The 27,015-nt window shown below is 35.5% G+C and overlaps 1 protein-coding gene across 9 annotated transcripts in view; it reads left to right on the top strand.

Annotated features, from left to right (window-relative positions):
• The window catches only part of LOC140776394 (uncharacterized), a 41,647-nt gene extending 15,011 nt beyond the window's left edge, over nucleotides 1–26,636 (top strand). For 2 of the 9 annotated variants that reach the window (XM_073120097.1, XM_073120096.1), the window contains 10 exons: nucleotides 2,216–2,296; nucleotides 2,434–2,503; nucleotides 2,609–2,711; nucleotides 5,895–6,012; nucleotides 8,300–8,381; nucleotides 19,218–19,279; nucleotides 19,547–19,619; nucleotides 19,704–19,787; nucleotides 25,691–25,771; nucleotides 26,018–26,636. In XM_073120097.1, the coding sequence (XP_072976198.1) occupies nucleotides 2,216–2,296; nucleotides 2,434–2,503; nucleotides 2,609–2,711; nucleotides 5,895–6,012; nucleotides 8,300–8,381; nucleotides 19,218–19,279; nucleotides 19,547–19,619; nucleotides 19,704–19,787; nucleotides 25,691–25,771; nucleotides 26,018–26,206 (943 nt within the window). In that variant the 3' untranslated portion in view covers nucleotides 26,207–26,636. The other 7 variants (XM_073120094.1, XM_073120092.1, XR_012106879.1 and 4 more) reach the window with 6 other exon arrangements.
• Nucleotides 26,637–27,015: the final 379 nt, after the last annotated feature.

Genomic DNA, 27,015 nt, shown 5'->3' with positions numbered 1-27,015 from the left:
AAATAACCAATGTCATCACTAATGTGTCTCTAAATAATTTGAATTAACAAATAGTCTAAAAATAAAGACCAAAAGAACGGAAAGGTAAAGGGTAGGTCCTAAGTGGAGGTAGGGTCTTGATGCATCTTATTTAGTCGTCACGTTGACCATTATTTGAAATATTAGAAGAGAAAAAATCAATGAGCCAACAACTATAGCTCAGTGAGTAGTCACTACCCAAAAGCTAAATAAATCTAAAATTTATAATATTATGATGTGATTCGGACTAGATCGGATCACCTTGAAAGACATTGGACTTGATAGATCAAGTCTAGTTATCTTATTTATTATTCTTATGTGGTTTAGTAAAGTGTCAGTATGTTAGGATTTTATTTAATTAGTTAAATCCAACTCTGCGTAGTTTTGGAAAAATATTCGTAGAATATTCTACAGATATCCGAATAATATCGAACTAGTTGGATTAGATCACCAACCTCCAGATCTACAACTTTGGTATTTGTGACTTCTCTAGATTCAGAATCTATCTACGGCAAAACAAAGGGTTAATCCGAGAAGATAAGGAAGGCTGGTTTAATTAAATTTTTTTTAGACCTTTCGATTTAATCTCTATAAGTAGGGCCTTATGGCTTATATCTTAGGCATGCTTGGAATGAAAGATTAATTGGCTTTTGCCCTGGCATCTCTCTTAATTAGGCCGCAGGCCTTTACATCTCCCTCCTCCCTCTTCACCAACCAGCGTCACCTCTTCCGTTGGCACGGTCTCATCTAGTTTCTAATCTCCCTCTACTGCCGATCCCTTTAGTCCTGTAGGGCAGACCTACTTCTCCCCCTTTGTCTCTTTATCTTAACTGTCTCTACCTCCTGTACGGTTTTTACCGCCTTTAATCATCTATCGCATCCGCATCCCCAAACCACCACCACCATCATCTATTGTTGAGCCACCTCCATTAATTACTTGGCCTCCACTACATCATCACCTCTATCCTATACTTAGGAATCTGTGCCTCCACCTGCGAATTCCAAATTTTGTGCAGAACCGCTACGAATTGGATCAAGCCGGTTAGAACACAAAATAAAAATTCAAATTCAATAATATAAAATGACAATTTTACTAAATATCTTCTTTAAGTAACAATAATAACGGTCCGTCAGCCACAGCCCAAACTCCGCGCCACCCGCACGACCGCGCAAACCATCACGAGGTAGAGAAGTTGCTGATAATGCCCAACGACCTCTTCCCCTTAGCTGGAGGCGACCTGAGCCACGAGTTCTTTTTCTGAAGGCGACCATGGCACGCGGCTCATGATGCAATGCTCCTGAGCACGAGTGGCAATGACTCGAAGCCGCCGGTAGACCCGATTAGCCGACGAAGCCGTGATCCTCTAAATTAGGTATTTCTATTTTTACCTATTAAACTTAAATTAAATTGAGGGGTAGGAGAAGAGTCGTGTGGTGGTCTCCTATTGCTCCTATGATGCTCTGACAGTTCGATTCGATTGTGGGTGCTCCGAAGGGAAGGGGAATACGTATCCGAAAATACTAGGGTTAGGGTTTTAATTTATAGGATAAGTTTTTGAACCTTTATTGGAGATCAGATTTGGATTTTGAATAGCTGAAATCTCTTGACCACTCCTCCGAGAAATACTAGGGTTAGGGTTCTAATTTATAGGATAAGTTTTTGAACCTTTACTAGAGATTTAAAGTTTAATATGGGACCCCCTTTTTTCTTCTTCCTGTTCTTACATGCTATATTTAGGTCCTTACAACATTATTAAGGGATAAGATATTCTAATATAGGCTTTAATACATATTATAAGTTAAATATGTATAAATACCCTAAAACACTTATTTAGATTTTAGAGACGTGCCAATAGTGGCACACTGGGGACTGCTGAATTTGCAAAGAGCATGCCAACAGGATATCGACACGGTAATCCTTGACATGTCTCATGATCTTTTTCTGCTAACATGGTTGATTTGTTAATCTTTTTTCTCATATATTAAGGTATGGTTTTTCTAACACATTTTACATTATGGATTTATATGTTTTAAATGATTGAGAATCCAGAGTATAACAAAGGAGATAAACTTTCCATTTTGAGGCTAATAGAAGTAGTCGAATGTCTTAATGCCTTTCATATTTAATTATTTATGTTCAATAGTTGATAGCTATTATGGGAAGAGTAATATGCTTATATCTTGATATAATTTACAGGACAGATTCTTGGCATTTCCTCCTGAACAACACCCTATCGTTCTGCAAATTGGTGGAAATAACTTGGACAACTTGGCAAAGGCAGCTGAACTTGCAAATGCTTATTCTTATGACGAGATTAATTTAAAGTTTGATATCATATTAAACTTCTTCTATTAACTTTTACATTATGTATATATTTTTCATTTGTATGATCCTAAATGATGATGTTCTTTCAGCTGTGGTTGCCCAAGTGGGAAAGTTGCTGGTCATGGTTGCTTTGGTGCACGCTTAATGTTTAACCCTGAGGTTTGTTTAATGTCAATCAGCATAAGAAAAGAAGAATACAATGTAGAACCTTTTAATTTCTTCTCTTTAATATTGCTAACCTGAATTTTACATTCTTGTCCTAAGTTTGTTGGGGATGCTATGTCAGCTATTGCTGCAAACTGTGACGTTCCTGTTAGTGTAAAATGCAGAATTGGAGTCGATGATCACGACTCATATGAAGAACTCTGTGAGTTCCCTTAATTTTTTTGTCCTTGGAATTAATATTAAATAACTACAGGCCTTCTTACATGAACTTTGGAAAAGAAATAGTTTGTAACTTTTTCATACATTTCATTAATCAATACTGGAAGGAAGAGTCCGATGGACCCAATAAATATTGTATTACTGCAGAAAAACTTCTTGTTGACTGTATCACATGATCGACTGCAATTGAAGTTATTGAATTTAGTTATCGCTCATCAAATTAATAACTTTTCGAGTTAAAAGAAAATACAATCTGTCTCTCAAATAGTCAAATTGATATTTCACTCTTTATGAACATAGTTATAGACTTTGTTACTCCAATTTAGCACCAACTGATCCATGGATTTGCTTACAACTTCTTCAATTGTTTGCATTTTACTCTTGTATGCTTGTTCTTTATCTGACGATTAAGATGCCACCATATAGTGGTTTATCTTGTCCTTCAATAATTGATGGCTGTGAAACACTAGATTAGGATCATTTATTTCTTCTGTTGCAACTTAGGACATTTCCAACCTTCCATGTTGCAATCATCCTTTCTTGATGTTGATGTAGTGGCACTAAATGGAATCTTTTGCTGGCAACTATCTTCCCATACTACCACCTTTATACTTATGCTGAAACTATCTGAACCTAGACTATATGGTTGGAAAAAGTAAAATGTAGCTAATTAGCTAAAGAAGACGCCTCTAAGATGGAATGTAACAGTAGTGATTCCCCAATTTTTCCTAATTTTTTTTGTAATTTCTACATATTCATTCTTTTGTCTTTTTGACAATAGCTAATTGTAGCATGCTAGTTATATTTCGCTGATTCTTTTCTATTGTTTTAACTTTCAATTAGGAAATTCAAAATTTAAAATTATGGAGAAATATGAGGTCAAATTCTGTGAAAAGAATGATTTGCAGATTAATTCCACTTTATAATCACATTAGCAAACATAGACCTCATGTTGCTTATTGTTATATGTTGTATATGTATGCATTGCGTATAAATACAAAGTTTACATTGCTTAAATAGACGAAGCATTGTGCACAAAAAGATATGCACCTGTTATGCAAATGTATGCATTGCTTATGGAAATGTGCTTAGTTATCACCCAATGTTAACAGGAGTTGATGAAAATATATTGAAGAAGGACTATTATGTTAGAGTCAACTTGGTTTTCCAATAATATTTTCTCATAGTTTAAGAGGGTGTATCTTCTAGAGAGCTAAAGTAGAGTATTTTTAGAAAATATAATGTAATCCATTGATACCTTTTCATAAGCCATAGTTGGGATTGTTTTACAAGAATAAAGTCCAAAACATGGGGCCCGAATTGTAAATGCAAAAAGATAGTGTGTAAACTATAATTTTGTGTAAATGTAGTGTCTATAATGTAATTCTTCTCTTAAATCAAGGTTTAAAAAAACTATAGATGGTAGACGGGTGGACAAGGGATCATGTAGCACCTAAGCATTAGGCTATTAGAACGCACTAATTTATCAATATGTACAACAATTTTGATTTTCAAAGTCAATCTACATGCTAAAATATGATATGAGATAATGCTAAGGCAGTCACCTAGGCGGAACCTTAGCGGAGCCTATTTATGTTCGATCTAAGGTGGGCTATTAAGCATCAACTATCTCTACATCTTTTTCTCCAAAAATTCAAATTACTTGAATTTTTATATATATGTTTTTGCACATGGTAAATATGGTTGATGCAATGGATCATTCCTTTCATGAACTATTTAGGTCAACAACTAGGATTACCAAGTTAGCTCTCCCTTATGAAATTGAAGTGTTCCTTTGTGTAAATTATGTTGCACATATGCAAATGTTTATTTGCTTATACACCATGGTTTGACGTATTTTGCATTGGCCATAAACACAAAATTTTGATATATATGAATTGCATCATAAATTTGATCTAACTAAATCCAAGTCGGGACATCATTATTTGATGTCCTAATGTCTTGAGCATGACATTGTATGTTTCCTTCCTACTCTCTCTCTCTCTCTCTCTCTCTCTCTCTCTTCCCTGATTGTTGCTATTTTTTCCTTCACTACACTCTTTTTTACCATTCCTTTTAACACCCCATCTGATCATTTCTGTTGCAAAGGTGATACTTAGCCTCATCTGGAAGTGGCTGTCCTGCCACCTCTATTCCACGGTGATGCTGACAATGTGCTCATGTATTTGTGAAATGCACCTGGAATTCATTTTTTTTGTGGTATATTCACTCTTTGTATTATGTTATTACTATCTTATGCGAGTAATCTAAATTTCCTTACCTTTATCATTTTTATTTGAACTTTTAGATTTTTCTATATTTTATATTATTTTTTAGAAATTAAGTAGTTAAAATATAGTGTGCAACCAAAATATATCTAATATAGTGGTCGAAATGGCCAATATTGCCGATTTTGCCAATATATATAAGTTTATTCTAATGACCGATATCAATATTAGAACCTTGCATAATGTGGATTTTTGCTTGATGCGTAACTTTTAAACATGATTTATCTTCTACTGTTTCCTACTTATTTTCACCTTCACTTTTACTATTTCTTTGTATATACCTTAGAAATTATGCTCACCGGTAAATTTAAGAAGCCTGAGCATGCAATCCTTTTATTCTTGCTAATGCATACAAGATGTAGACTTTTGTCTCATCCCTGGTTCATTGCTGTATTTCTAAACTAGGTATACATTTCTCAGTTAATCAGTTTGTTTGAACTTTGAAATGTGTCTAGCCTATGAAATCATAGATTTATGTGAATAGGTGATGTGTCATGGTACTAGTGTTTATCCAGGATTTTCTTTGTCAGTCAATACATAGCTAATCAACATTGATAAGTACCTTGTTGAATTTTTTAGAAATTCTACTACAGTATACTAAAAGATACACAGTTGGGAACACTCCAAGAAAATTTTCTTTTTCAGTTTTACTTCATTCTGACTGGGAGTAGAATATCCCATTCCGACCTTGATATGTGGAATCGTCTTGCGCCATATGTACTGAAATTGTTCGGTACTTTGGGTTCAATTTGTAAATCCCTTTTTTACTTAATGTAGCTAATAGTTGTTGATCTTAAGATTCTTAACAACCAACGCTTTTGTGCTTACTGTACATTAGACATGGAACTTTCTAAACTAATTTTGTTTGCTTCCTTTAGGTGGCTTTGTAGATACAGTAATCTCTAAATCTCCAAGCAGGCATTTTATCATACATGCACGAAAGGCTTTGCTCAATGGCCTATCTCCTGCTGCGAATCGCAAGATTCCACCTTTAAAGTATGTATGATTTATGTGGAAGTCGTATTGATCTTATGGTGGAAAAGTGGAAACATCCGTTCAAGATGCTCATTTGTGATGTTATGTGTACAATATTTGCTATTCGTAGATTAATTACCACAACAGATGCTTTATCAGGCACATTTTTTCTGCACCATTTAGTTGTTTATCAACTTATTAGTGGATCAGTTACCAGCTTGCTCACCAGATTATCTGACATAACAACAGCTTTTATTTTGTAAACGTAGGTTGATGGATGTTACAGGAAAAACATAATTCTGAATAAGCAATGCTTAAATCAGTTATTGAACTTTTCTAATTTGAGATATTCTTGCCATAGTGAAGTTGGAAAAATGTATGTACAGTGGTGAACTTTCCAGAAAGTATCTGAAATAATAATGTTGGTTAGGGAGCTTATTAGGAAGCGCATCCCTTGCTTTCCAGCAGCTATTGGCCATCTAGGACGTTTTCAATTACCTCCCTGTGGCCATGATGCATCACTTTTTATTTTGGAAGTATCATGAGCAAAGATGGCTGTGCCACAGGCACGGACTGTGCCGATCATCGGTTGGCAAGGTACGTGCCGTGGCACTTGCCGGCCGTGCCGTAAGAGAATGAGAGAAAGAGGTAAGAGATACTCACCTTTGCCATTGTAGTCGCCGTCGCCGTCGCCATCACCATTGCTCGCCGATCGCCGCCCGCCACTCGCCGTTGCCGTCGCTTCGTTCCCTAGCCCCCCGAGAGAGAAGAGAGATCGAGAGAGAGATCGAGAGAGAGAGAGAGAGAGAGAGAGAGAGAGAGAGAGAGAGAGAGAGAGGGTTAAAAACTTAAGTTGCGGGTTCGGATCCGGATCTCTCTCTTCTCTCTCGGGGGCTAGGGCACGAAGCGGGCGGCGATCGGCGATCGACGACGAGGTCGATGGTGAGCGGCGATGCATTAGGAGGGGTGCCGTGCGGCACCCTCGTGCCAAGTGTCGGTACACCGCCGGCACGGCAAGTGCTGACCGGCATGTGCCATGCTGGTCGGCACGGCCATCCTTGACCATGAGTAAAGTTTGTTGGTATTTTATACCTCATTTTAGAGTGTATCCTATGAGTGTTTTCAAAAAAAATTTTCGAGGTCCACATGTTCAGCTGCCCTTGGTTTACATATATCATTGTGATGCCTTTTTATTGTTGTTTAAGACTCTAATACATTTATATTATTGACATGGTTATTATTATTATTATTATTATTATGTTTTCACTGAGTGAACAATATTCTCTGCCCTAATTAGTCTTCTATTATTATCTAAAAAATGGATCTTGGAATGCACATTCCACAATTTATACTAATTTACTGGCAAGTCACTTTCTAGTGTCCATTACTTCAGGTGCACTACAAATGAATCTAAATCAGTGTTTTAGGAGGTTTGTTTAATTTCTTTTATGACCATCAAGGCTGCCATAAGAATCTAAACGAGTATAGTAACGTTGCCCGGCACCCTGGTGACAATCATCTTTTGTTTATCTGCCATAGAATATGATGTAAAGTTCACTAGGACAACAATCTTGCTTGTCTGATTTCTGGAATTATCAATTGAGTTGTCTTGGCACTTCCTCATTTTAAGCCTCCTTCCCTGCAGATTTCCTTGTAATTTGTCACAACTGTCAAAAAATTCTTCCTGGTGGTGGATCAATCACCAGAGTTGAGCTTCTCTTTGCATGATAAGAGCCCAAGCATTATGCTAATATTCACATTAATGCTGTCTTGTGAGCAAGCAAGACGTGAATGATTAGTTTTACACTTTGATGACAGTTTAGTGGAACTTCCAGATTTTTGGGTGGTGTTGGTACAAGGTAGTTTCAAGATTAATTATCTTTATCTTTTCTGTAGATATGCTGAAATGGCTCTTTTTCGACCTACATATTACCTGTTTGTTTATCAATGTGCTTCATATTGTTTACTTTGTGTAATCTTTTAGTTATTTATGTAAAATTTTGATTGTTTGGTACTCCAATTGTACTTATTTAACAAGTCATAAATGAGTATTGAGAACATTTCTTGCAAAATATGTATAAATACATGACTAATATCAACTATGTCAAATTGGCTTTGCCATAAGGAATGTATACTTTGTGCAAATAATGGAAATAGCCTACTTGTCGAGGTTAACAAGCTGTCCTTTTGACTTGTAATGCTGGGATAGGAAATCTTGAGGCTCTTGGTCATATCATTTCTTATATTCTAATTTGATAAGTATTTCCATTTCATACTTATATCATGTTTCTTACAAATTCACTTGCAGATATGAGTACTATTTTGCTTTGTTGCGTGACTTCCCGGAAGTTCAGTTTACACTAAATGGAGGCATAACTTCAATTGACCAGGTAAGTTGATTATGCAAACTAGGTAAAATAGGTTTTGAGTTTTCTTTTTTCTTTTCTAATATATGCCTATTTAGATTGAAAACAGTCCCAATTTTACTGGGAGAGTTGGATCATTTGGTTGGTAACTTAAATTGAGAAAAGCCCCAGTTTACTTACTATTAGGAAAGATCTAGATTAGCTACATAGGGATTTGTTTATGTCCACTTATCTATGTACTGAGGGCTGAGGAGAAACTCCATGATGCAAATATCCTTGTGCAAGATTACTCTTCGCTTCTCCTTTAAAATCAATGGATTAGCTTCTTCCTTGATGACCTAACTGTAATCTTCCTTTCCCCAAAACTTAGGTTTATAATTTTATTTTTCTTCCATCTTACTAATCACGCTAACATGGAAAATGACACAGAGAGATTGGAAAGCAGATTGTGAGACACCCTATATTTTCTCTCATTGGTTGTGGGCCATTTACCTCCTTGTTTTTCCTCATATCAACACGATCGTACGTTACATAACTTTGGAATCAATGCAAGTGCAGATCCATTGAATCCAATTATATAAAGATGGAGTTGCTTGTGAAGATCTTTTCAAAAGTACAATGATGGTTCAGTTTTCTTATGAACCTTCTATATTCCCACCAAGGTGTAATCTGAATAGCTCTTTGAAGATCTTATGACTCATGATCAGAAGTCTCGGAATTATTAACTAGTTTTTGCTTGAACCGACTCTCATCGTATCTAAAGTTGGACAAATCTGTCACGACCCGGATTAGAATCATGACCGGCTATGCACCTCAATATGCTTAAGATACACGAAGCTTTACTAACACTTCTTAAGTGTACAATGACAAGAATAAATAAACGAAGAAGATCTGCTTTATTAAATTTAAACTAATTGCAATGAACATAAAACAATGTTAATGTTTGAGTCTCTAAACGAAATAAGTTAACATTTAATTTAAAGCATAAAATCCAAAATAGCGAAAAGGTAAATAGATAGGTCCTAAGTGGAGGTGGGGTCCGGGTACGTCTCGCTCAGTCGCCACGCTGACTATTACCTGAGATAGATTAAAAAAAAAGAAATCCACGAGCCAACAACTATAGCTCAGTGAGTGGAATCCACTCGAAAACCAAATAAATTCTAAAATTTTATAGTGTTAAATAAAACATAAGATCAACGATATACATAACAATTTGTAATAGGCATGCTCTTAAATAATAACAATGATAACAATAGAGTCATAACTTGTAACCTTGCACAGTTTCAAAATATTAATATCTTCCCAATATTTGTACTGTCATTTGTCTCAATGGGTCTATACTCTCTGGATCTATATCAACTAGAAGTCACCTCAAGATGATGCTTGGGACTTTTCCTTATAGCTGATTCGGTTAGTGTCACGACCCGAAATAGGAATCATGACCGGCCATGCATCTCAATATGCACGAAGCCTTAATAATACTCTCTACGTATACGATGACAAGATAAATAAATAAAATGAGAATGTGCTTTATTAAAATTTTATCACTAAATGCAATAAAAATAAAAACAATGTTAATGTTTTTGAGTCTCTAAACTAAAATAAAATAAAATAAAATCTTCTAATCTAAAGCACAAAATCTAAAAGAGCGGAAAGGTAAATAGGTGAATCCTAAGTGGAGGTGGAATCCGGGTACATCACGCTCAGTCGCCCCGCTGACTATTACCTGAAATAAATAAACAAATACAAAAAAAATAGAACTCGTGAGCCAACAACTATAGCTCAGTGAGTGGAATCCACTCGAACCAAATAAATTTTAAAACATATTAATGCTGAATAAATTAAACTAAAAGCAACAATATCCATCATAATATGCAATAGGTATGCTCTCTACATAATAACAATGATAACAATAGAGAAATGTCACAACTTGTAACCTTGCACGTTTTCAACATATTAACATCTTTTTGATATTTATACTGTCATATGTCTCAATGGGTCTAAACCCTGTAGATCCACATCAACTAGAAGTCACCTCGAGATGACGCTCAGGACTTTTCTTCATAGCTGATCCGGTTAGGGTCATCAGAGGGTATCACCCTGTGATCAACACACTCTGTTTTTTCCTCTAACCGTTGAGAGAAGTTAGAGTCACCTAGGAAATTTTCTCATACTTCCTAGGACTGTTCCCTAACCCCGCCAGAGTCACCTAAGAAAGTCACCGCAGTGATCTAATTTAGGACTTTCCCCTGGACTTCCAGATAGACTTGAGTCACCACGGAAAATCGCAAACGATTTATACCGGGACTGTTCTCTAGGTTGTATCAATACTAGTCTCATTTTTGTTTTCACAAATTTCAATATTTGCACGAAGTATGGTGATGTACTGAATATAATAATTAAATGCACACAGAAAATAAAACAATTAAATTTTCGCACGTACTGATGAAATAAATAGATTTGCACACAGAAAATTTACATGTTCTGACAAAAATACGAAATACAATAAAATAAACATGTGAGTGAACCCACTCACCTGAGTCTAGGCAAAACAACCGAAACCTCAATTCTCTAGCTCACGTACTAGAATTCACCACCTTAAATAATAAATAATATTCAAATTTTTAATTTGAATAATAACAATATTTTTAAAATTTAAAAAAACCAAAAAGAACTAAAATGGGTTTAAAATTACCCATTGGATTGGGCTGGGCTGCTGGCCCGGTCCAATCCAAAAGAAATCAACTAAATCGGATTGGGCCGAGGCCCAGCCGAATTAATTGAATTGGGCTCGGGCTAACCCGCAGCCCACCAGATTAATGGTTCGGGTCGGGTCCCTTGGATTCGGATCCAACCCGACCCGAATCCAAAAACTTAATGGGAGAAAGCCAGACTCGGGTTGCCCGAGTCTGTCTTCTCCAAACCGAAGAGAGAGAGAGAGAGAGAAAGAGAGAAAGAGAAGGAAGAAGAAGAAGAAGACGACGCCGGCGGCCGCCGCGGCGAAGATTCGCTGGCGCACCCTCAGCTTCTGATGGGATCCAGGGGTAGCGGCTGCGACTCGAAGCCGCCGGCCGGCCAGATTTGCCGATGAGGCCGAAAACCCCCAAAATTAGGTATTTCTAATCTATCTCTTTGAATTTAAATTAAACTAGAGGGATGAGAGAGGGCTTACCGGGGAGGAGTGTGGTGGTCCCAATTTACTCCGACGACGCTCTGGCAGGCCAATTCCACGGCGTGACTCCGACGGTGAAGAAGAAGCGAAAGAAGGGAGGAAGAAGAGAGAGAGAAGAGGGCTAAGATGGTTAAGCAAAGATTAGGGTTTTTAATTTATAGATTAGAAGATGATTAAATCTAATCTGATTCGGATTAGATGAAATCCCTTCTTTCCCGCTGCGTACCGGAGTGGGAGAGGGGAGGGGCTGCACGTGCACCCTCCTCTCTCAACCCAAATTTTTTTTTTTCTGGTCCTAACAGGCCATGCACCTTAATATGCTTGAGATACACGAAGCCTTATTAATACTTTCTAAGTGTACGATGGCAAAAATAAATAAACGAAGAAGATCTGCTTTATAAAATTTAAAACTAATTGCAATAATTATAAAACAATGTCATTGTTTTTGAGTCTCTAAACGAAATAAATTTAACTGCTAATCTAAAGCATAAAATCCAAAAGAGCGGAAACGTAAATAGGTGGATCCTAAGTGGAGGTGGAGTCCGGGTACTTCTCGCTTAGTCGTCACGTTGACTATTACCTGAGATAGATAAAGAAATAAAAGAAAACAAATCCATGAGCCAACAACTATAGCTTAGTGAGTGGAATCCACTCGAAAACCAAATAAATTCTAAATTATATTAATGTTGAATAAAATTAAACTAAATCAATAATATTCATAACAATATGCAATAGGCATGCTCTTTAAATAATGACAATGATAACAATAGTGATTCATAACTTGTATCCATGCACAGTTTCAACATATTAACATTTTTCCAATATTTGTACTATCATATATCTCAATGGGTCTAAACCCTATGGATCCACATCAACTAGAAGTCACCTCGAGATAACGCTCGGGACCTTTCTTCATAGCTAATCCGATTAGGGTCATCAGATGGTATCACTATGTGATCAACACACTCTGTCTTTTTTACTAACCGTTGAGAGAAGTTAGTCACATAGAAAATTTTTCATTCATCCTAGGACTGTTCCCTAATCCCGCTAGGGTCACCTAGGAAAGTTACCGCAGTGATCTGATTTAGGACTTTCTTCTGGACTTCTAGACAGACTTGAGTTACCATGGAAAATCGCAAGCGATTTATACCGGAACTGTTATCTAAGTCGTACTAATACTAGTCTCATTTTTCTTTTCACTAAAATTTAATATTTGCACAAAGTATGGTGATGCACTGAGTATAATGATTAAATGCACACAGAAAATATAACAATTAAATTTTTGTACGTAAGGATGAAATAAATAAATTTGTACATAGAAAATTTACATTGTTTGACAAGGTACGAAATGTACTAAAAATAAATATGTAAGTGAGCCACTCACCTAAGTCTAGGCAAAACAATCGAAATCTCAAATCTCTAGCTCACGTACTAAAAATCACCACCTTTAATAATAAATAATAATAAAATTTTTATTTTGAATAATATCAATATTTTTAAAATTTAAAAAAAACTAAAAAGAACAAAAATGGATTAAATTACCGATTGGATTGGGCTGGGCTACCGCTAGATCGGCCCATTCCAAAAATAAAACTAATCGGGCTGGGCCTTAAGTGGATTGGGCTACAGGCTAACCCGCAGCCCACCCATTTAAGTGGTTCGGGTCGGGTCTTTGGATCCGAAATCCAAACCTGAACCCGAACCCGAACACATAAGAAAAGGGTTGGCTCAGGTTAAACCCGAGTCCCACCCAAACCCTTTTCTTCCCGCGACCGACGCGAGGAAGAGAAGAGTTGAGGGAGAAAGCGATCGCCGGCGACCCCGCCGGTAGTGGTTCGACGACCACCCTCAAGCCTCACGACTCTCTCTCTCTCTCTCTGTCACAACCCAAAATAGGAATCATGACTGGCCATGCATCTCAATATGCTTGAGATACACGAAACCTTATTAATACTTTCTACGTGTACGATGGCAAAATAAATAAATGAAATGAAGATCTGCTTTATTAAATTTAAAACTAATTGCAATAAACATAAATTGAGTCTCTAGAGTCACCTAGGAAATTTTTTATTCATCCTAAGATTGTTCCATAACCCCGCCAGAGTCACCTAAGAAAGTCACCGCAGTGATATGATTTAGGACTTTCCTTTGGACTTCCAGATAGACTTAAGTCACCACGGAAAATCGCAAGCGATTTATACCGGGACTGTTCTCTAAGCTGTACCAATACTAGTCTCGTTTTTCTTTTCACTAATTTCAATATTTGCAGAAAGTATGGCGATGCACTGAGTACAATGATTAATTGCACACAGAAAATGTAACAATTAAATTTTTGCACGTACAAATGAAATAAATAAATTTGCACACAGAAAATTTACATTGTCTGACAAAGGTATGAAATATAATAAAATAAATATGTGAGTAAACCCACTCACCTAAGTCTAGGCAAGACAATCGAAATCTTAAATCTCTAGCCCACGTACTATAAATCACCACCTTTAATAATAAATAATAATAAAATTTTAAATTTGAATAATATCAATATTTTTAAAATTTAAAAACTAAAAAGAATTAAAATGGGTTAAATTACCCATTGGATTGGGCTGGGCTACTGCTGGCCCGGCCCATTCCAAAAAAAAAAGGGATGTGAACTAATTTTTGGATTTTTCATTTTGCAATCTTAAGCATAGTGATTTAAAAACTTCAAAGGTTTCAGACTTCTCACGTAGAAAGGCAACCCAGGTATATCTAGAGTAATCATCGACCATTAAGAATATATAGCGTTTACCTGCAAGACTTTCCGTTTTTGTTGGACCCATCAAGTCCTTGTGAACTAATTGTAGCACACGGTCAGTGGTAGCTGCATTTACCTTCTTGTGTGAGATACAAATTTGTTTTCTGATTTGACACGAACCGCACACTCTTTTTGACATTTCTTTCATCTTAGGTATTCCTCTTACCACTTTATGTTTGGACAGAGTAAATAATTCCTTGTGATTCACATGTCCAAGACGTTGATGCCAAAGATCTGCAATGTCGAAAGAGGCACTGTTACATTTCAGTTTATGTGAAGTTCCAACGACATAGCAATTATCAGATGTTCTAGATCCATAACATATAACATTACCATCATGATCTAGAATAATAATACAATCATTTGGAGAATTTTACCTCAAAATCTTCATCACAAAATTGACTGATGCTTAGTAGATTTGCTTTCAAGCCCTTAACATAAAGAACATTTTCGAGACTAGGAATCCCTAGAGTACTTACCTTTTTTTTATCTATTACCTTTGATGAATTACCATCTCCGAATGTCACAACTCCCCCTTCATGTTTTTCAAGATTAGAAAATAACGACTTGTCACCCGACTAATGTCTTGAACAGCCACCGTCTAAATACCACAAATCAGAATTTAAAGCTTTCAAGACTGTATGCACAACATAACATTTCAAATCACTTTTTTTGACCCATATGGCCTTTGTTTTCATCCCATAAATGAAAGTAGTTCTAGGTTTTTGCAAAAATTTGCAATGAGGTCGAATATGCCCTAGAATGCCACAATGATAGCATGTCGGAACAAACCCTTTTCTACTCATCTTTTGTGGAGGAGTGTGACTAGAGTTTACTTTTGGTACCGTCGAAGATTCACCAGTTTGTAGATTCAACTTCAGTTTAGAAGGATTCATCCAGGATTGCTTTGAAAATGCGATTGATGGCTCCAGGTATTCTTCCTTTTGTATACTTGCAGAAATAAAAACAGTTTTATTATTATTTGAATTACCAGTATATCCAACACCATACCTGTCTTTTCCAGAGATCTGAGCTTTAGAATCTCGTCCAGTTTGTTCTTCCCTTTTAGAAATGTAATTTCCTTATGCAATCGCTCTAGTTCAATTTCATCAGCCTTCATTTTATTTTTTGGATTGTCAAGTTGTTCAGAAAGGTCTTTGACACGTTCAAGCTCTAATTTGTACTTCTCCTCAAATTGAATTCTTTCTGGTTCAATTACCTTGAGTCGTTGAAGTAGTCTATGATTGCTTTTCTTGAGTTTAAACGACTCCAGGTACAAGTCATTATATGCCTTTTGAATTTCAGATTCATCTTCCTCAGTTGGTAGCATATCAAAATCATCTGTACTATCAGTATCAACAACAGAGTCAGTATTAAGCAAAGAAGAGGCAAAGGCTACAAAGTTTTCTTCGTCTTTTTCAGAATCATCATTAGATTCATCTGAATCATCCCAAGTAACTTTCATAGCTTTACCCTTTCTCTTAAGACGATTAGGGCATTCTTGTGTGATGTGTCCAAAACCAGAACATTCAAAACATTGAATTTTATTCTCAGAATTCTTATTTTTCTGTTTGACATTATTGTTGCTACCACCTGTATTCGAACTCACAGTATTCTTCTATTTCACAAAAGCTTTGTTTTTTTTCAAATTTTTCAGCATTCAACTTGTTTGGCTTCCGAAAGAATTTATTGAACTTTTTGACAAACATAGCCAACATCTCAACATTTAAATCACCTTCATCATCAGACTCCTCTAAATTTTGTTCAACAGTGGATAGAGCCATCCCTTTGGACTTTCTCGGTTTTGAAAGACTGGACTCAAATATTTGTAGATTTCCTACCAATTGTTCAACTTTCATAGAGTTGATGTCCTTACTTTCCTCAATAGCTGTAACTTTTGCCTGAAACCTTTCTGGAAGAGACCTAAGGATCTTACGGACAATTCTGTTTTCAGGAATTTTCTTTCCTAGGTTGAAACTGGAGTTGACTATATCACTCAGCTTTGCATAGAACTCATCAAATGTTTCATTCTCCTCCATACGTAGGGTTTCAAAACTAGTAGTCAACCTCTGAAGTTTTGAAAGTTTTACAGCCATAGTTCCTTCATGAGTTGTTTCTAAGATCGTCCAGGCTTCTCTTGCTATTTCACAAGTAGAAATTCTTCTAAATTCTTCCGAGGAAACACAACTAAAAATTGCATTTATTGCTTTGCTATTCCAGCCAACTTTTTCATAATCTGTCTTATCCCATGACTCAATCGGTTTCTCAATAAACTCATCATTCACCATGTACATTGGTGGACTCCAACCGTTCACAATGGCCATCCATACTCGCTCATCTATAGACTTCAAATAAGCTCTCATCCTAGCTTTCCAATATCCATAATTTGATCCATCTAGAATAGGAGGTCTAATAGATGATGGTCCATCTCTACGAAAATCCATGCCTATATGATCTCTCTCAAAGGGTGAGAGAACTTGTTCTGATATCAATTGAAAAAACCCCTAGACATACGTATGTATCTAACCTCTAGGCAATGATATCGTTCGTTCGCTTAAGTAAAAGTCGGAAGAAATATTAAGAACGAAAGCAGAGATGAACGCCAAGATTTTAACGTGGAAAAATCCAAAATGGGAAAAAACCACGGATCCAAACTCGGATCAAAACCAATCACTATGATAGTAGCAGTTACAAGACTGACTCACAAAATAACCCGTCGATCCAAATAACTTTGTTCCTCTTAGTCTTGATCGCTAGAACCCACGATTCACTGCTTCTTGTGATTGAAGTCCAATCTCAGTAGCCTTCGAGATTGATCTTTCGTCTAGATAGCCCTTAAGACGAAAGATTAAATTCTTATAGATGAGTAGAACCTTGTTCGTTGAAGAACCGATGTAGTCTAAAGAAGTCTCCTTCAATAATACTTCTTCAACTACCCTAGAGATAGGGCATCACAATCCTTATATATGATCTCCAAGATAGAGCCAAATCCAAGTCTTATCCGTACTCACGAAAATCCAATAAATTGCAAACTTCATAGGTGCGTTCGAACGCGGCCCGGGTGCGTTCGAACGGCTTGACTTAATCTCAGGTGCGTTCAAACGGGCCCAAGTACGTTTGAACGCGATAGCTTAAATTCTTCAGATTACGTTTGAATGCGTTTGTGAATGCAGCTCTCGGTCTGTGTGAACGTAGTACCCACGTTCGAACGCGTTTGTGAACGCAGCTCTCGGTCTGTGTGAAAGCAGTACCCGCGTTCGAACGCGTTTGTGAACGCGGCTCTCTGACTGTGTGAACACGGCTCTCTGTCTGTGTGAACGTAGTACCCGCATTCGAACGCGTTTGTGAACGTGGCTCTCTGTCTGTGTGAACGCGGTACCCGCGTTCGAACGCGTTTGTGAACGCGGCTCTCTGTCTGTGTGAACGCAGTACCCGCGTTCGAACGCGTTTGTGAACGCGGTTCTCTGTCTGTGTGAATGCAGATTCCGAGTTCGAACGCGTTTGTGAATGCGGTGTGAACTCAACGGCTTTTCTCCAATAAATTTGCAATTCTTCAAACCAGAGATATTCTAGACTTGTGTAAAGCTCATATACATGAAAAAATACACTTAGAATATTTTGTACACAATTGCCAACAAATAAAAACCTAACAGGATTGTTCTCTGAGTCTTATTCACCAATTATGTTTTTCCACACAAAGTACGAGAAAAAGAAAAAAGCATGAGTGAATCTATTCACATGAGTCTAGGTGAAACGACTGAAATTTCTAGTCGATGTGATAAGGAAAATGACTACCCGTGATTAATGGGGTGATCTTCGATTGATCTGATAAGGAAAATGACTGCCCGATGATGCAACTTCGATGAGGAAGAGAGGAAGAAGGGAAAGACAAAGGAGGTGTTTCGACGTGAGGAGAAAATGGGTATAGGGTTTTATATGAAAGGATTTGTAGTTAATCGGATTTTGACTGATGTGGTTGGAAATCATGCGACCACTTTCTCGTTGTGTAACAGGCGTGAGGAGGAGGTGGGTACGTGCACCACATGTGAGGAGACTCTTTTTTTGGGATATTACTTAACATATTTAGGGATTTTTTTTTTCCGGCATAATATTTTTTTTGTTTTAATATATGTAATAAAGCCTACATTAGCATCTTTTATCTCTAGATAATATTGTAAATGGCTTATTTTATTAAAGACATAATAATAGTCAAGTAGAAATAGGTTCAACACATAATAGATTGAATGAGTTTATTATTTGGTGCTAGCTCAATAGTTAAAATCAAAACCTAGTTGAACGTAGTTAATCTAACATGTTCCTATATCAATTTTAACTCAATTTGAATGATTTTGACATAAATTTTGGATTTTTTGAATTTGGGGAAATATAAAATATTAGCTAAAATTTGGGTATAAAATCAACTCATGTGGAGTTAATCTAACAAGTTCTTATTTAATTTTGATTCAATTTGAATGAATTTGACATATTAATTTTGAATTTTTTGAAATTTAGGGAAATTAAATTTTTCTTTGATTCCTACATTTTAAAAAGTATTTTTCATAGATTTTGCACTAAAATATTATATCTATATAGAAAAACCCTTAGAAATAATAGATCTAGCAAAATTGAGAGCTATCATTTTTAGATCCCAAATTAGTTTTTAAAGTGAAGAAAATAAACTGTGTCGCCCTGTGCTCAATTGGCATGAGTTGCCAGATGACCGTGCCATTGGCATAGCCCGTGCCAGGTGTCATGCCCTTATCGGCACAGCTATCATTGTTTTAAGGACCAATAGTTGATGTCCTTGTTTTCAGATTCCACTGTCATGCAAATCTGCGTATGGATCTTATCCCCATCAGCTTCAATTTCACTGATGCTCTTTTGTTAATGGCAGGTTAATGCAGCGGTAAGGCAAGGTGCCCAAGGGGTCATGGTTGGTCGTGCAGCTTACAATAAGTATGATCTTTAATTTTCTGCTGCACAAGTTCTTTTCCTCATGTCAATTGGAAATAGTATGGTACTGTCATCCTAATTAAAAAATTGACCACTAAAATGCTGAAACAGTTCATTTTGCTTTCACTTATTTGTGGCAGCAGGAGTATGGATGAACACTAAAACACTATTTGCATTAATAGTATGTCTGCAAAATGAACACTTCTTTACTGCAAGCATATTTCCTATTTTTTCCTTTGATGGTTTCTCAAACAAGGATATTTCATGCAGCCCATGGTTTACTCTGGGACACGTCGATGAAGAAGTATACGGTGTGCCAAATAATAGTATTTCTCGTCGCCAGGTTTAGTGATAATCATGATGATTTTGGTGTTAAAATTTTGAAGGTTTGCAATTTCCTCTGCTTATAGTAATCTATTATTTCTAGATCCTTGAAAATTATCAGATCTATGGTGACTCAGTAACAGGAAAATATGGAGCTAACAGACCGAATATTAGACAACTTGTTAAGGTTCGTAAAACTCGCAGAAATACTCTTCTATTTTAGCATATAGGGAACAAATTTGTTCATTTTGTTTTCTTTTAAGATTGAATAAGTTTGACACTACCATACATATTATACATAGGTTATCAACACGTTATTGTTTTCTTATCATATTATTGTCCATGGCCAAAGCTGTTATCACTTTTTGGGGTATGGGATGTGAGGAGAGTACGTGAGAAAGAGAGTAAAAGTTGAAAAGTTAAAAGAAGGTAATTGAGATATCAATTAGTGATATCCCTCGTGTTAGATCCATTTGTATTCGGCTTGAATCTTTAAACAAGCTGTATTAGCTGATATGGCCGAGACTGGCTGAAACCAGCCATCCTTGATTTTATCCACCCTTTATTAGAAAATGAGATAGGGTTTCAAAAGAAATAAAGAAAAAATTGTGTATGCGCTCTGTACAAATGAAAGCATGTAAACAATTACATTACTAAGGCTATATGATGATTATTAGTTGGTCAGAATCCCGATCTTCATAAAAAGTAATCAAATATGGAAATACTATCATAATTTCCTTGATAGTGAATAAAGGTAGAAAAGGTACTAGCATAATTCAAACAATTCATTGTGTATTTCAGAACTAGAATAATGTTTTTCTGCCAGTGCAAGCCTATAATTTCCTTTTTGTTCTGTAGTTTCTGCTAATATCTAGATGGAAGTTATCATGGGCTCATCTGATTATGTTGTTGTATAGTCTTTGCTAATCCAATACAAAAGTTTTAGTTAGAGCTTCTCTACGAAGTAAATTTATTTATTTGATGCCTAATAGAGAACGTTGTTCTAGCAGTTACTAAACACTTATTGGTTTAGGATTCAAATTTGTGAACTGTTACTTGAAAGATGTGAAGGGCATATGGAAACAAAAGTTTCGAATATCAGTATTAATAGCAGTATCAAAGATAAAGTGATATATATCAGTTGTATTGGGTATATCTGCTGTTGCATCAATTTTTCCAATAGCAAGTTCTTTTTTAATCACATAAAATTCTAAACAAATGATGTAAAATGCAGGAACAAAAATATAAATCTAATAAACTTGACAAGAATAAGAAAATTCAAGTTAAAACTGTGAATTTGTGGAAAAGGTAGTGGTGGTGCCGGTTCTAAAAGAAAAAAGTGGAATGTAGGAAAAAAAAGAAAATTAGAAAAGCTCAAGTTGTTGGGTAGTCTGATGTACCTCCAATTTTTAGATTGATGTACACTATGTCAGATGTTGACATTCACATCTAGAGAGTGGGGGAACTGGAAAAAGGAAAAACCATCTCTAACGGAGGATTTGGATTGGATCCAACAAATCCGACCCAAATCTATAGCCCAAAGTAGGAAAAGAAAATTTTAGCTGTTTGGATCGATATGGCTTGCATATTAGTTGAAGCGCCCAATATGTGGCTGATATGGCCTTGTATCAAAAAATACCATCAAAACCCAACCCAACTCGAAATCTTCGTAGTTTTGCCTTATACGTATCGGCTGATATGTCTTGATGTTGGATGAAACTTGTATCATGACAAGAACCAAATGACATGTGCTCCAATCAGATGGAGATACAGAGAGTGGGATGGTAGTGAAGGAGCCAGCGGTGGTGATGTGGCTCCGGTAGGGTTAGTGGTGGTGAAAGGATGTGGACATCAGTTAGGGTTTGAAGCATAGAGAAATTAGAAAGAGAAGAGGGAGAAGGTTGGCTATCTCCTAGAGGCAGGAGGCGCCGGCCAGTTGAGGAGGTGGGCAGCGGTGGTCGGCCAAGCTTGATCGATGGTGAACAAGGAAAGATAAGGAGAACAAGGGAGAAATTTCAGATTCCATAATTCTAAGATATCTGACTGGGGTGCACACCACAGACTATATAGATAAATTCCCTCAGCTTAAGTCGGTTTAGCTTGATTGGGCTAGGGTCCAACTGACTCGATAAGCAAATATGACTAATAGGCAGTTGATTAGACTCCAGGGTCTAATTTGAGTTACAACTCTAAATAACAAAAGCAAAACTGAAAGCAATTAATAAAAACCAGGGTCTTATTTGAATTTCTCTTTTCTTGCATTGGGTGATGAACCCAATGTCTTCACGCCTTTAATTGGGCTCGGTCTAGCTGAATAGTATTTCTAAACAAGAAAACTATTTGGAAAGGCGACAGGTTTTTGGGAGTTGGAAATAAGGCAGTTCTAATCGATATAAGGCATTGATAAAATGATTCGCGTGACTTGATGGGTCCTAGGAAATTGGCTTTATTGTTACCGTCTTATAGCTGTACTGCTCTAATTGTCGCCTTGTCACTGGATATATGGAAATGATTAGCTCTTCTTTTTCCCCTAAAATTTGTCTATTAGTGTATAACTCAAAAGCAATGGGTACTATAGGCAATATTTAAAGAGATCTTCGTAATTTCATTAAGTGATTATGTTGGTATCATGATATGCAAGAGTCAAATTAACTTTAACCTTGTATTTTTGGAAAGCATTAATATATTCTGGTAACATGATTTGGCATTTTGTAAATAGTAAGAATTTTCTGTTTGCAATTCAGGAAAACACAGTAACTCTAGTATCAGATAGATTGTCCATACTGGGGAGGGTATTAAGTGTTAGAGATATTAATATTTCTATAGTGTTATTTTTAAATAAATAATTTTGTGAGTAAATATTTAGATTAGACACCTTTTCATGATTATAACTATTTGTTAGAGATCAAAGTTGGGGCTAAGAACCTTTAAATGTGCTTTTATTAGTTATTCTTCTAATAGCAAAGCATATCATTTTCTAGAGATAAATTGAAATGTTGTGATTGAATTTAGAGATGCCGAATTCTTTAAGGATAAAATCTTTAAAAAATCTAAATTTCTAGAATTTGATTTTAATAATTAAGGGAAATCTCTAGATCATGATTCTTCTGAAAATTCTTTTGAAGATGTGGAAATTAGAAAATCCAAAAAATTAGAAAAAAATTGAATGTTGGTCCTGATTTTGTGACTTACCTTGTGGAAGGCACTTCAAATTCTATTTTGAATGAATTTTGTCTTACTATGGAGAGTGATTCTTCTAGTTTTGATGAAGTAACGAAATCAAGAGATGCCATTTTTTGGAAGGAAGCTATCAATGATGAAACTGAATTCATTTTGTCTAATAATACTTGGACTTTGGTAGACTTACCTTTGGGATCTAAACCTATTAGATGTAAATGGATATTTAAACGAAAGCTTAAATCTGATAGATTTATAGATAAGTATAAGGCTAGCTTGGTAGCCAAAGGGTTTAGACAATCTAAAGACATTGATTATTTTGATATCTGTACTCCCGTGGCTAAAATATCTTCGATTAGAATATTGATTTCATTAGCGTCAATATATAACTTCAAAATCCATCAAATGGATGTGAAAACAATATTTTTGAATGGTTATTTGGATGAAGAAGTTTATATGGATCAATTAGAAGGTTTCATTTTACAAGGTCTAGAAAATAAAATATGCAAATTGGTTAGATCATTATATGGTTTAAAACAAATTCCTAAGCAATAGCATGAGAGATTTGATAATGTTTTGCTTTCTAATGGATTCCAATCAAATAAGGCGAACAAATGCATCTATTATAAGATGATTGATAATGACATTATGATCATATGCTTTTATGTGGATGATATGCTTATTTTTAGCAAAAGTGATTTATGTATTAATATAACTAAAAATTTCTCATCATCTCACTTTGATACAAAATATTTGGGTATTGCAAATACTATTCTTGGTATGAAAATACACAGAGATAGAAACTCTCTTGTATTGTCACAAAGTTATTATATTGAGAAAGTTCTAAAAAAATTCTCATTTGTTTGATAAAATTTTAAAAGTTCCTTATAATCCAAACTTGAAGCTTGATATTGATTAAAACCGATATATATCACAACTTGAATACTTAAGGGTTATTGGAAGTCTGATGTATGCAATGTATTGTACACGTCTATACATTACTTTTTTCATAGACAAATTGAGTAGATACACTAGTTATCCTAATTTTAAACATTGGAAAGCAATATCCATTGTATTAAGATATTTGAAAAGAACTAAATTGTTTGCACTATACTATGAAAGAAATCTATCTATTATTGAAGGGTATAGTAATGCAAACTGGAACTGTGTAGATGATGGTTCTAAATCTACGAGTGGATGGATTTTCACTCTTGGTGGTGCTACTATTTCTTAGGGATCTAAAAAACAGACTTGTATAACTCATTCTGCTATGGAGTCTGAGTTAGTGGCTTTTAATTGATTTGTCAATATGGCTAAATCTTATGTCTCCTATTTCAATTATTTGTGATAGTCAAGCCACTTTGTTACGGACATATAACAAATCATATAATGAAAAATCAAGACATATACATCTTAGACATAATTTTGTGAGACAACTATTAGAAGATGAAGTAGTCACTGTGAATTACATTCGGTCGTGCACCAATTTAACGGATCCTTTAACTAAAGGCCTTAACAAGGATCTAATTAGAAAAATATCTTATGAGATAGGTCTTAGACCAGTTGAATAATATTACCAAAAAATGGCAACCCTACCTAAATCATGGATTTCAATGCTCTAGGTTCAAAGGGAAAAACAAATCTAAAGGGTGATGATGTAGCACACTAGCTGGACCTACTCAGAAATTATTTGGTAAGTGCTATGCTCCTATAATGAACATGTGAGGTTGAGTTAAATTCTTAATGGATTCATATAATAGGTGTCTTTAATTTACATAAGCACCTAAAATAACTCTATCTATGTGAGTGCAAAATCAGGCTGCTTATGTTGAAGTTTGATCAACTCCTAGCACACTCATGAAGTCGGGATCAGCGCATAGCCATTAATATGCGGCTGGGAAGAACATTGAGAATTTGATAAAGATATGTGTGAATTCTTCGATTATGTCGTAAAGTTTATTAATTCAAAGATTTTATGTCTATTAACGTCCTGATACAACTTTGAGGATTTTACACTACATGAAGATTCAAACCATACGGTATTTTCACTTATGTATCAATATCTTTGTGTAACAGCAAGCATATTTGAAATCAAAGTTATTGTTATTTATTTTAAAATAAGTGGGGGATTGTTAGAAATATTAATATTTCTGTAGTGTTATTTTAAAATAAATAATTTTGTGAGTAAATATTTAGATTAGACACCTTTTCATAATTATAACTATTTGTTAGTTATTTAACCACCATAATTACTTTTTAATTATCTAACTACTTTCTAGTTATTTAACTACCATAACTACTTTTTAGTTATCTAACTACTAGTACCTTTTAGTTGGTGTCCTTTCATTTTCTATAAATAGAAGATGATGTTATTGTTTTAGATAATTCTAAAGACCTCAGTGCTTGCTCTTTTACAATTAACTCTAGTTCAAATCAAGGTTTAATTTGTGAGTTGTACCTTGATTCTTGACGGTCTTGTATCCCGAGAATAAATTGCCTTCGTAATCTCCAATCACAATAAGTGGACGGCAAATTTGTTCTAGAGATCAATTTATCTTCGTCTAACTGTTGCAAGTGCCTAGCCATTTGATTTTATTAATCTCCACTTTTTAATTTCCTTTGACATTAAGTCCGATGCATTGTCCTTGATTATTTTATCTCTAGTTCAGTTTCTTATTAAGACTTCCATTTCCAGTACCCTGCTGGTTCCAGTAACTGATTAATAATGAACATTTGTTTATATATCAGGAGGATCAAACTCTATCTGAGGCTGATCAACCAATATCTATTACTGTTATTGTGTACTTATACAAATTATCATGCAATTTTCTTCTAGATATTGGTAATTATACAAATTATCATGCAAATTTCTCCTCGACTAGGACTTATGGTATTCCATCTATCTGAATGCAGCCATTACTGAATTTATTCCATTCAGAACCTGGAAATGGTCTGTGGAAACGCAAAGCTGATGCTGCATTACGGCATTGCAAGGTACGCTAGGAAAGGTCATTTTTCTTAACCATACTTTCCTAATCTATCACTAGTCAGTTGGGTAAATTTGGTAGACAGGAGATGCATATACATTAGAGTCTCTTTTATTTGTGTATCACGGAAAGAAATTATGTCAAGAAAATTGCTTATGGTTTTGTTTAGGAAATTTCCCTTAGTTTAGAGCAACTCCATGAGGGAAGTAAGCTCCAACTTTGATATAAACTAATTTGGGCTTGGTCTCTGCAGACAATCAAATCCTTTCTTGATGAGACCTTGGATGCCATACCCGACTCTGTATTGGATTCAATTCTTACGAGAAGTCCATCAAATCTGGAAGGAGATTTTGCTGATATAGGTTATCTGCTTCCTCCAAAATATGCGTTGCGTACAAAGATCAGTCGGAGTCATAATGCATGCCTAACCACATCGAGTTGAAAGATGTGAGCTTGACAAAATTCCCAAACGTGCAGCTTAGCTGCGTATACGTATATATTTAGTTGTCTATAACTTATTTCAAATGCGGCATGATTTAAATCATGCCTTCAATTTGTGCACACCAATGAACAGTCAAAGGGGAGCGGGTTATTTGCAGAAAAAAGCCAGCTAGTTATGACATTAGTAGTTTTGGGCTCTTGAGTTTTGAAATAGCAATGAAATATTTTTACTTATTTAATCCTAAAAACAGAAAAGAAAAAGAAAAAGACTATCGTATTCTGCTTTGTTATAGACACCAAGTATTGCACTAACTATAATTACACGTCAAACTACATTTCTTTCCCCTCTAGTGTGATTCTCTGTTATACTCATCTTCTATTATTATCCCTAACTAGCAGTGGAAGTTTTCTTCTTCCTCTACAAAGGTATTATTTGGCAATCCTATAAAATAGTTTTCAGCTTTGATCTCACCCTTCTTTTCGTTCTTATTTGTACGCTTTTCATTAACGGGCATGGTTATCTACTTATTTGTGCTTCTACCACCTCATGTGGTTCAAGTATTCTCAGAAAGGAAGTCAAATGTAAGCAATTCTTTTCTTTTTTGATGTATATTTTATAAATGATGCACATAATTTACTAATATAAACGCGCACTATGTTGTGCTTATTTCTTAAATTGGACAGAAACTTACATAACTTGCGCGTGTTATGCATAATGTAAGATCTATTTACAACATGCAAAATATATGTATCAAATGATGGTAAGTAATTAGCTGAGGGAAATATGATGTGTATGTTTTGTATAGTTGT

Source organism: Typha angustifolia, chromosome 14 (genome assembly GCF_048772165.1).
Source record: "Typha angustifolia cultivar Huaian chromosome 14, ASM4877216v1, whole genome shotgun sequence".
NCBI classification, from domain to species: Eukaryota; Viridiplantae; Streptophyta; class Magnoliopsida; order Poales; family Typhaceae; genus Typha; species Typha angustifolia.
This window is presented reverse-complemented; position numbering and strand designations above follow the sequence as displayed.